Source organism: Eptatretus burgeri, chromosome 3 (assembly GCF_056783735.1).
Source record: "Eptatretus burgeri isolate ZD-2024b chromosome 3, Ebu_testis_v1, whole genome shotgun sequence".
Taxonomy (NCBI): Eukaryota; Metazoa; Chordata; class Myxini; order Myxiniformes; family Myxinidae; genus Eptatretus; species Eptatretus burgeri.
The window spans coordinates 88539121-88551354 of NC_140963.1; the positions used below are offsets into that span (position 1 = coordinate 88539121).

The following is a 12234-nucleotide window of genomic DNA, read 5'->3' on the forward strand; positions in this document are numbered from 1 at the left end:
TTGGAGATAGGATCACAAAAGGGAGGAACACCAAGGAGGAGGATGTCGCTAATATATAGATGACGATGGAGAGGGTCTATTATAAAGGGTTCTGAAGGTTCATGATGATAAAGGATAATCAAGGATCATGAAGAAGAGGGTCATGAAAGAGGGTGGGGGTAATTAACGGTTTGGGGAGGAGGTAGATTATAGATCACGAAGGCCAGAAAAAATACGTTACTTTTTCAGGTTCACCTGTGATGCTTGATGGAGTGCATGGGGCAGATTCTCATTCTGAGGTTGCAAGAGCAAATGTGGTGGAAAATCTGTTCTTCACCGGCACCGCCAGATGGCGTGTCCTGCTCGACTCGAAATGCACAGCGATTAACCCAACCACCTGCGGGCTACACAAAGTCGGATTCATACCTCCCGCCAGATTCCCTCAAATCCTCTACTTACCCCCCTCCCTAGGCGGCAGTTCTCTGCCTGTGTTCCATCATTCTCCTCACCCACCGTACGGCATCCCTCGCTCATTTTGACGTCAGGCAGGGGAGGGTCGCTGAAACTCGCGGAGCAAAACACACAACGACCTGGGTGGCTCTGCGGAGCGGCGCTCACCGAAAAGTGCTCCGCAGCGACTACGTATTGATCTTGTTGCCAAGATTTTGGGGACATCATAAAGGAAGTGGACTCTAAAAATAATTGCAACCTTCATACTCACGAGGTTCAAGGGTGACGCGGGATTATGCAATGTTGAACCGCAGCTGAAAATGCGCACTTTTCGAGGCGCCGCATGGTGCGCACGCGGGTGCGCCGCCGTCTGCGCGTGCATCGCTCTTGTTGTCCTCGCAGCAGTTTGCACGGTATGACAGCATGTGCGTTTTCCATCAAAGACCATCACGCTTTCTAGAGACGATCGACACTCACATCCATGGTGTGTGTGTGTGTGTGTGTGTGTGTGTGTGTGTGTGTGTGTGTGTGTGTGTGTGTGTGTCGCACGGTACTGCACAGACGAACTCGGGGAGTGCACACGGAGTGTAAAGAGCACAGCGACCTCGCTCTTATGAACATGCCGTTTAAAACGTTCTCTTATAACGTGATGCATTTTTCCGTCGTCAGGCGGAGGGCTTTGACGACAAGGGCATCGAGCGTCATGCCCGGAATGACCTGGAGGACAACCTCATTCCGGAGTTGTCCCGGGTTGTCCGGAACTCGTCGTGGCAGGCGCGAGGTGTGGGAGTCCCAGCGGTGCGCGAGTCTCGATCGCGCAGCAAGAGACGTCCGTCGGTGAAAGCTGGCAAGGTGAAAAAGAAGTTCGGCTGGGGAGATTTCCACTCGAACATCAAGACCGTCAAAATGACCATGCTCGTCACGGGTAAAGTTGTTGACAACGGGAATGGGACGTTCAGCGTTTTTTTCCGGCAAAACTGCACCGGGCAGGGCAACGTGTCGGTTATTCTGGTTCCACCCGGAACGGCAGTCGAATTCCACCCGGGTCTTCGGGATAGACCGAGGGAACTCGGCCAGTCGAGGCCTTTCAACTGCCACGTCGAGTACGAGAAGGTGGATCGAGCGAAGAAGACCTCTCTGTGCAGTCACGACCCTTCGAAGATCTGCTACCAGGAGCAGACTCAAAGCCGCGTTTCGTGGTTGTGTGCACCACCTTTCAAAATCATCTGCATATACATCACCTTTACAAGTGCGGATTATCGCCTCGTGCAGAAGGTCTGCCCGGACTATAACTACCACAACGACATTCCCTACCATCCACTAGGTTGACCAAATTGCCTGCTTTTAGTTCAAGTACTTCCCGAAAGAGCGAGTTGTTCTGCTCATTCTTCCCTTCTTCCACTCCTCTTCTATACCGTGACGATGATGCAGCACGCACTCCTTTTTGCAACCTGCACTGAACTCCATCCCTTCGGATTTAGAGCAAAGAAGGGGTAAAAAAAATTTGTGTGAGGGAGGGCATGGGCTGGGGGGCTAAGTGGGGTTGCGGAAGGTCTGTAAATCTAACAAAAGTATGGTGAAATGAGTACCACGCTCACCTTGCAGGCTTACGTTCCTCCACCACGCACACAGACGCTCGACTGTTTACGTTAGTGTTCATGAAAGCAGCGTGCTCGAGTGCACTTCGAGCGGATCCATGCAGAACTCATCAGGAACACCGAGAGATTGATACTCCTTCCTTATATACTATGGTGGACATTGAGGGACCTACTTGTGGACATATATATATATATACATATATATATATATACATAGATATAATTGTTGGTGCTGTGGGAACATAGGAAAGCTATCACCATGCAGTGTTAAAAGAGGAACAATAAGACATACTATACAGGGAGGTCGTGCTCTTCATCTGTCACGCGACAATGCGCACGTTGACAAAATACAGCCCATGTTTGTATACGTTTGATCCTAACCGTGTGTTCTTTGATTCTTTGGCAGGAGCTACACATTGCAAAACGGCAATAGAAGTGCTCCAAATTGATTGGCATTTTGGGCATGCACTGTTCTCCCAAACCCTTGTGTACATACACATCAACTTTTGGAATATAATGCTGAAACGTTTTTTGTCCGCTTTAGTGATCATGTATATTGTAATGTAATTGTACGATATGGATATAAATATTTCAACCTTCTTTCCGACTTCTCATGTCATTTCAATCCATTAACTATGGATTTTGCGGCACGAACGTGGGTTTCTGACCTCAGGTCCCTTAACCCTTACGCAAAGGTGCACATCATCTGGAGAGAATGTTCACTTCACCGTGGACCGTTTCTCATGCTGGAACAAGGTCAAAGTATAAACTGTGCAGGGAAAGGAATTAAATGGTGTCTTGGCACTCACTTTATATGTATAAAACCATTTCTCTACACTTCAGAGTGTCTTGCCACGGATATAACTTTGCATGGTGTTATATACGTCGCCATGCTCCATAATACATGCACCAATAGCTTGGAGGTGGATTCTTTGCAAACAACAATTCCTGGACAATGTGAAAGAACTATATAATTATTGTAATCATTTTAACCGAATATAAGGTGCCCATTTGAATTAAGCAATATTTGTTGGCCTATGATATACTGTGAATGAAGCCATCACCATATACACAGTTACTTTAATCTGTGCTTTACCGCAGTCAATATGCAGAGGAGTCGGGCCTGAATGCCAATTCGAAGGCCTTCTCGCACCGCCTTATGACACGGATCGGCCCAGCTTATTGATGCCATAAGTCATACGATGCGAGAGCAAAGGCAAGTCCGCGTGAAAAGAGCTTATTCTCAGAAATGAATTATAAGAATCGTGCGACTCGGGGGTCATGATGGTGCATTAAATAAATTCCTTTGACATCGGTGGGATCATATTTTTCCCATAACCACTCGGGATTACATGATGCGGAATTTTGACCTGCATGTTCCTTGCACCTCACTGCATGCATGGATGAGATACATAAAATTGCCAAATAAGAGAAAATAACTCGTGATTGGCCCTGTAATTGCGAGTTGCCCAGGGATGCCCCATGTGCGAAAACCTCGGTGATACTTTGGGATGATTTTTGTTTCAAAAAAGTATGGTTACAATCATCTATCGAGATTTTACTAAAACTCTCAACTTGTATGTATGTATATATGTATGTATGTATGTATGTATGTATGTATGTATGTATGTATGTTCCCGTAATACAGCCAAAAACGGTAAACGATAGCGCAAAAAATTGAGGGCCACCTTACTTACCATTCTCCTGCGGTGTGCAGTATCAAGTTTCGTTCAAATTGGGCAACGGAAAAAAATTTAATCAAGTCCCAATTCAGTCAAGTACTCTTCGGGAGAATTTGATCAATGCAAACAACCTCAGCAGTACAGTTCGCTGGAGCTATCTTTTTTCTTTTTTTTTTTTTTCTTGAAATGACTTTTTTCTTGATGTAATTATTTTCATCAACCGCTGTCACAACGGGAACCCAACGGGTTAACGGGTCGTCTAGGATTATATATAATTCAAGAAGTGTCGGTGTGTTTGTTTGTTTGACTTCAATGCACTCCTAAAGCCCAAGGTAAAATGAGTTGAAAACTGGTGGTTGTACATGTGGTGTGCCCGGAGTGGTTTTAGGGGGGGGAAAAAAAAATCACTCCCAGATACCAAACATGTTTTAATATTAACGTTAAAACAGAACACAACAATGCAGAGACATGGAGCATAACGAACATCGTCAAGATCGACTTGCACAAAAAAGTATTCATTTCTGGAAGTGATGGAAGTCGGTATTTCAAGTCATCATGAAATAACCCACAGATATCATAGAAATGGGTGAATTAACCTGTCCATAAGAACCGATTATTTGTTTGTACGGTACAATAATAAACAAGACAGAAGGGAAAAATAAAATGTGCAGCTATGCTGATTTATAGATGTGCGTTTCAGAGCATTGGTTCTGGTGAAGCAGGTTCTTGGCCAAGGGTCATGCTGAGCAGTTTGCTCGCCCTCTCCTTGCAAGAGTTAGGACAAGAATTTAGAATTTGGCCAGGGTGCTGGTGAGAGCTCGCCTACTCTTCACGAAGGACACCATAGGATATTTAATGTCCACCAACCGATGTCAGTAGAACCGGGTTTAACGTCCATCCGAGGGATGGCACACACATTGATGATTCATCCTGCCTGTGAAACACCAGGATGACAGTTTTTAGGTGAGTCAGGTTTCAACCCGAGGTTACACAGCTTCGGGGGAAGTGTGCCAAGCTCGAGGTTATATAACCAAGCTCGGATTTTTCAGACGCAAGTATTAAGCATCAAGAAGACTGTTACGAGCTAACATTAAGTCATAAATAAGCAGATTCATAAATACACGATCACATTAGAGAGGAGGGGAAAACACCAACAACAGCACAAAGGGACATTTGGAGGAAGAATGGGCAACGGAAAGAAAAACCCAGAAAAAAAAAATGACTGAGAACAAAAATGTATGCCATACACCTATAATAAAAATTAATGCACCATCACATAGCCTCCTCATTTCCTCATTTGAGGTCGTACAGCATCGTCTGACAACTGCTTACACTCATGTAGTGCCACGACGACCGGTGGACACCTTATATATTAATTTCCATTCGTCATACGGAATATAAATATTTTAATGTAATTGGATCTATTTCAGACAAATAATTCACCTTTGAACACGAGACGGAATGGCCGAGGATGCCAGATCAGCTAAAGCACTGTTATTTCTCGTTTTAACATCGATTTGATTAAGAATTGCAATATTTTATTGTAACGTTGACCTACTTCATGTTACAATAATGTGGTACAGCAAATTTCAATGCAGTTGGCCAAGGGGCATGGAATTGTATGAAATTCAAACAAAGAAAAGGCTTCACACAAAAACAACTCGTGTGTGTATTTGGACTATATATATATATATATATATATATATATATATATATATATATATATATATATATATATATATATATATAAGTATATAATATTCTCTATATATAAAATATATATATATATATATAAATAAATATATATATATATATATATATATATGTGTAATATGTACTGTATATAAATAATATATATATATATATATATATATATATATATATATATATATATATACATATACATACATAGTGTGATCATATTTGGCCTTGCTGGATAATACTGTTGAGTTTTTGGAGTATAAAATGCAAAACATGTTAAATTTATGAATTTTTTTTCTGGGACACATGATAAACCTGAATTTTTTTTGGGACATACAGTACTATAATCATATTCTGCCTTGTTGGACCACACTGTAAAGTTTTTGTGATGTAAAATGCCAAGTGATCAATTTTAAGGTTTTTTGTCACTTGCAACATATACTGTATATATTTTGGCCCAGTTCACACAGAAAACTCGCTCTTATACATATAAAATCATGTTGATTATGAATTAAAGAAACTTTGAATATAAATTTCCATTCTGCATACGGAGTCCAAATAATTGGTTTCATTCCCAGCAAATAATTCATCTTTGAAGGTGATGTGGAAGTGCTGATATAAGCATGAGCTCCATCATATATATATATATATATATATATATATACATATATATATATATATATATATATATATATATATATATACATATATATATATATATATATATATATATATATACATACACATACATACACACACATACACACACAAATACAATGACATCATCTCGAGTAGTTATTGATGCTATATACATCTGATTATATTATTCACCAATGATATTAGGTGCCAAACTGGGACATGCGGGATGTCTCAATGCACCATCGTTTCCCCTAATTAGACATCGAGTTATTAAACTCAATTGGAAAGTGTGATTATACCTGCAAAGATATAGCGAAATGAAGACCCATGTATTCGTTGTAGATATTTCTTTGCAGTGAGATGTAAACCATTGATTGCACAATATGAGGACAAGCAGATAATCTCATTTGTTTCCTCATTTGACTTAGCTTTCAAATGATCAACAGAGGAAGATCACTCACAAACACTTTCCATGGCAGCCAAACATATTTGACAGCCTGAAGTTAGATCTCAGCCATACACCATCAAAAACATGAGACAAAATTTAATCAAACATACTAACAGTGTTGTTTAACTAAATGCAGAGTAAGTTCTGCAAAAATGCCACTTTTACAAACTTCAGGAAAGAAATATATTTTCCTACTTTTGAAGCAAATAATGCACTCCATTTTACTTTGTTTACCTCAAAAAGGCTTCAATCAGTGTCGTGTCTCTCATGGGTGTGACCTATGTGTGGTGGCAGCCTCCTGAATGAGACAATTGTATGGTATTGGCTTTATGAGAGTTACCTTGGAGTGTTGTTAGCGGCTTGGATTTTACCTTGGTGCAGTATCTTCCTCATGAGAATTCCTATAACATTTGGTGCTTCTAAACCGTAAAGCTCATGATGATTCGTGAGAATGATGTAGTAGTGGATCTATCGTACGGCTCAGGTTAATGCCCTGGCTAAGCTTATAATGACTCCCACTGGTGAGAATTTGAACTCTGACTTGGTTAACTTAAAGTTTTTATTCTGTTGCTGGTTGAACAGGGTGTAGAAGAGGCCACAATAGGCATTATACACTTTGTGATGGTCCTTCCTTAGCCATATATGGCATGTGACAGTGTAGTAAGCCGATGAGGGACAGGTTTTTGTTGAAACTATGCAGTAATCGTGCATTAAGTTATCCTTGGGGTCTTTTTCATATCGTGTTTTGATTTGGTCAAAGTCGAAGATAAATCTCTCGGGGTGGGGGGGTATGTTAATATATCAAGCTTATAGGACAATTTGTACGATATAGTGTGATATATTTACCATATCAAACAATGACGTAAAGATGGTGGAATGAAGAGCACAGATTCCACAACAAGATTCTGTTGAAAGCAAGATTAATTGGAACTCCATTGACAATGAAGTGCATCCGTTACACCGCATGACCAGCTCACAGCACAACTTTTGATTGCATTCCGGGTTTGAGGAACGAGATGGAGCATTTCGCTCTTATGCAATGTACCATCATCATGCACCGTGCTCTATTGTCTCTACAGAGTGTCGGTTCTGCTGAAGCCGTTTCTCGGCTCGGGTTGTAATCATGTCAGCATCAGAAAATAACAGGATGTCAAAGCATCTCAAAGGACGACATTACTAAAAGGATTTTGACAGTTTGGGCACAATAAAAATGGACCTAATTGTGCAAGTTCAAATTCTTGTAGGTAGTAGGGTTGATCAACTTCCCTCCATACAGTGTACCCCAAAATACAATCGAACTTTGAGATTTGATGATGGCATCCTTGCGAGTTAAATTTTGCCATGCCTGCAGGATATGGCTCAACTTTTCTATGAGACACCGAGATAATATCCAATTCCAAAACATCCTCAAGCAGTGCAGATATGAGAGCGGACCAGCTTCACATCTCCTTTGCAAGATTCCAAGTTCTACAATTCTGTGCCACTTCATGCTGTAGACCTGCATAATGACAGAACTAAAATAAAACCATACATATTCAATAAGGAAACAAACACAGGACTAAAAGAAAAGGGCACTCGATAGAGCGCATACATACCTCTGCCCGGATCCGGATGTTCACCAATATCGAATCAATTATTTCTTGTTAAACACATAACATACTCACTAAATTTCAACCAAATCTGTCCACAACTTTTTGAGATGTCCTGCACACAAACAAACAGGAGTGAAAACATAACCTCTGTCCAACTTCGGTGGGTGGAGGAAATAACTCAATGGCGAATATGTTGAACTGCATGGAATAAGAAACTACTTTGTTACTTCATTGCTTACTTTCCACTGTAGTGTGTGTATATTTACAGTATACAAAGACAGGGACTACCTGTAGGCTGACGTCAGTATACTTATTTCCAGTTGATACTTTTAATATTTCTGGTAAATTTTAGTGTTGTGATCAGAATATTTGTGATGCTGGTGAAACATATGTACGTTGTCGGGTCCCAGACATATTTCCAACCACACCATGGATCACTGATCTATAGGAAAAAGAGAATGCCAGAGCTAAGACACAAAGGTTGGAGTTTTGTCAGGCCCCACAGACTGGTCAGTACAGGAATTTGGAACTTGCCCCAAATCCCAGGACAGAATGGCCTGTTCTTTGTGAAACATAGTAGGGTCCACCAGCGAATGGTAGCAGAAGGGACATTCAACCTTACGTCTGTCTGAGTGAGGGCACTGTCATTGACACAACGCAACACCCTGCATGAGAAACACCAGGATGAGTTTATCATCGGGTTGGAAATCGAACTGAGGTGAGTGAGCTCAAAAGCAAATGCACTATATCCTCTGAGCTATACTGTCAGATTATACATATTCATTTGTTAGTACGAAAGGACGTCATAATAATGTAATCGATGAACATGTGAATAAGAAATACCTTCAGGTCTCGGAAAAAAATATCTTCAATAATTGTCGCCAAACTTGACGATTAGATACAAGAGATGTTCAAAAATGTATATGAACGAGATACTCACAATAGTCCAAAAAACACCATCTTAATTTACATTTCAACCTATTCTGATGTACCATACTCTATTATGGTGTCAGTGCTGCTGAAGTTTCTCCAAAGCATCAAGCTGTTTAACGTCCATCCGAAGGACAGCACACACATTGTTGAAGCACCCTGCTTGTGAAACACCGGGATGACAGATTATAGCTGTGTCAGGATTCTAAATCAGGCTAAATGGCTTAGAGGTGAATGTACATACCTCTAGGTTATCCTGCCAGCCCTTTCAACCTATATGTACAGTATATATAATTAGCAAGAAAGTACTGAATGTATTTTTAATTTGCACATGTACTTTATTGACATGTCATGGAGTATTTTGAGGTTCTCTGTTGTAGAACTAGAATGCTCCACATCATACGGGACTTTCAAAATTACGTATGAATGCTAAATGAGGCTTTTTGCGCATGTGTTCACCAGAAACTTTTAACCTGCTGTTGCTAGCACGAAATCTGAAAGCAAAATCGACCTTTTAATATGATTTTCAGCATTTCGAAGAAGGAGTAGCAATTTCAGAATGGTTAACCAAAATTGTTCTCTTCATAAATGAAATCGGACTCATAGAAATCGTACTAAAATACACAATTTGGTGTCTGTCTGTCCTTTTGACCTTGATACATTCAGTCATTACTTATCCAATTTCAACCAAACTTGACAGGAGGACTAAGGCTCATACGATGGAGGTTGATGTGACTTCATTTGCCCCACCTCCAGAAGGGGGTTTACCACCCTTGGCAAAATCTGCGTTAAGGTGTATAGATAGCTTATCATGGGGTTTTTTCCAAGGCCACTTCCAAGAACAAAAGTAATCACGCCATCTTTAGCATTCTTTTACGTTATCGAGGCATTTTTCCAAGGTCGCGTCCAACAATAATGATAATGGCAAAATAATATTAATGATAATATTAACACGTCACGTAATAATAGTACATCAAGTGAAGAAGAAACAGGACATCAAGCATTTCATCTTCCGAGAACATTTTTTTCAATTCAAAATGGTGTGTCGGAAATAACGTTATCAGCACAAAAATAATATCATCGTTATCACAAAATATTATTATTAATAATAATAACAACAGTGAGGATAATCATCCGCTCCCCTCCCCCCCACCCCACACCCCCTCCATCCACACTAACCTCCCAGTCGAGCCTAAAGCGTCATTTTCACACATCATAGTTGCACTGGAGTGACGAAGGAACAAAAAGATAAATGTCCTTGAGTGTCCCAGTTAGAGCCCTGACGTAAATCCAATCGAAAATCTGTGGCATGACTTGAACATTGCTGTCCATCAATGCTCCCGATGCAACTTGACTGAGCTTGAACAGTTGTGTACAGAAGAATGGGAAAATATTGCCCAATCGAGGTTTGAAAAGTTGGTAGACACCTATCCCAACAGACTCACAGCTGCAATTGCTGTAAAAGGTGCTTCCACCAAGTATTAACTCACGGGAGTGGACACTTATCCATCCAAGATATTCTAGTTTTGTATTTTTAATTATTTTCTGAGATTTGTAGAATTTGTTTTTCACTTGGAAGTTGTGGGTTACGATGTGTAAATAAAGGTGGAAAAAGTCTGGTTTAATGCAATTTAATTCCAGGTTATAAGGCAACAAAAGGTGAAAATTTTGAAATGGGGTGTAGTTTTTTTTAATAGGATATATATACTAATAAAAGGGTGTGTGTGTGTGTGTGTGTGTGTGTGTGTGTGTGTGTGTGTGTGTGTGTGTGTGTGTGTGTGTGTGTGTGTGTGTGTGTGTGTGTGTGTGTGTGTGTGTGTGTAGAGAGGAGAGAGAGAGGGGAGAAAGAAACAGAGACAGAGAGAAAGAGTATGTGTTAGTGTGTCGCCTGCATAACTCCAAAACCATAAAACCGAGCAGCGTGATACTTTGCATGCATACGAAGAAAACTCCAAGGAAGTGCAACAGTGAAATTTGGGTGTTTGGGTTCAGTAAACACCCCTTTTGAAGATAATTATTATAGGGGATGCTCATCACAATAAAAAAACAAAATAATCCTTACCAAGATGGTGGCACGCCATTTTCGTCAGCCCTCTCTGCTTGCTGGAGTCTTCAGCCGCCATTTTCTTTGGCCCATTCAAATGTGCCTCGATTTAGAAACACGATCTACTCTCATGGAATAATTAAAGTATATAATCAAAATATTATGTCGGATTTGAGAATCGGATCTGGTGAATAAAATAAGTGTCGAAATCTGGAGTGGAATCCAAAAATGTTAACAAATTAGTGATTTTTATACCTTAGAGTATTTACTTAAAAGTTGTCGTTTGTCTTTCGGCTGCTGCCGTGAGGGGTCGTCACAGCGGATCATCCGTTATGATCTGCATACTCATTTGGCACAGATTTTACGCCGGATGCCCTTCCTGATGCAACCCTGGTCGCCTCTTACGACACAGGGATAAGGATTGGGTTGCGCCATGATTCCGGGCTGCCCTACACCCTCTCATAGCACGGCCCAGCGCAGAGCTCCCGTCCTCAAGCGATCCTCCAACCCAAGCCTCCGAGTAGCCAGATTACAGGCGCACGCCACTACGCCCGGTAGAGTATTTACTTAAAAGCAAAGCATTAAATAACTTTTTCAACTGTTCAGACAATTATATTTTGAGGGAAGAAAAACAAGTGATGGAGTGTGCAGAAAGTGTAAATTAATTGAGTGAAGAGCCGTGCTTCATAACCTGCTTTGGGAATCCATGACGGCACAGTTCACAGGGGTCCTTTTTCCGGCAATGACATATGTAGTTGGCTCTTTCCGTTTTGGGCGATTTGCTCACAATACAAAATATGAATATAAATATACTATTATAGTTCCGCCAATATATTAATAGTCGGTAGTTTCTGCAAAAAAACAATACACCAGAGGAATGTGTCTGGGAAGGAGTGTGTGTGTGTGTGTGTGTGTGTGTGTGTGTGTGTGTGTGTGTGTGTGTGTGTGTGTGTGTGTGTGTGACTGTGTGTGCGTGTGTGTGTGTGTGTGTGCGTGTGTGTGTGTGTGTGTGTGTGTGTGTGTGGTGACTGTGGGGAGGAATGTATGGGAGGGACTGTGGGGAGGAATGTATGGGGGGGACTGTGGGGAGGAATGGGGGCGGGGACTACTTTCCCATTCCCTCCAAATGTGTGTGTACATATATATATATATATATATATATATATATATA

General features: G+C 40.9%; 1 protein-coding gene across 1 annotated transcript; it reads left to right on the forward strand.

Annotated features, from left to right (window-relative positions):
* The first annotated feature begins 339 nt into the window (after positions 1 to 339).
* On the forward strand, positions 340 to 2627 carry LOC147030399 (neurexophilin-2-like). Its single transcript, XM_085874415.1, has 2 exons — positions 340 to 842; positions 1099 to 2627. The coding sequence occupies exons 1-2, from the start codon at positions 750 to 752 to the stop codon at positions 1756 to 1758; spliced, it is 753 nt and encodes a 250-aa protein (XP_085730541.1). The 5' UTR covers positions 340 to 749; the 3' UTR covers positions 1759 to 2627.
* Positions 2628 to 12234: the final 9607 nt, after the last annotated feature.

What these genes read in the sequence shown, in the direction of transcription:
- LOC147030399 (XM_085874415.1), top strand. Translation starts at nt 750, where the DNA reads ATGCGCACTTTTCGAGGCGCCGCATGGTGCGCACGCGGGTGCGCCGCC. An exon ending in TCCTCGCAGCAGTTTGCACG is followed by an intron (nt 843 to 1,098) that starts GTATGACAGCAT and finishes TTCCGTCGTCAG; the next exon opens with GCGGAGGGCTTTGACGACAA.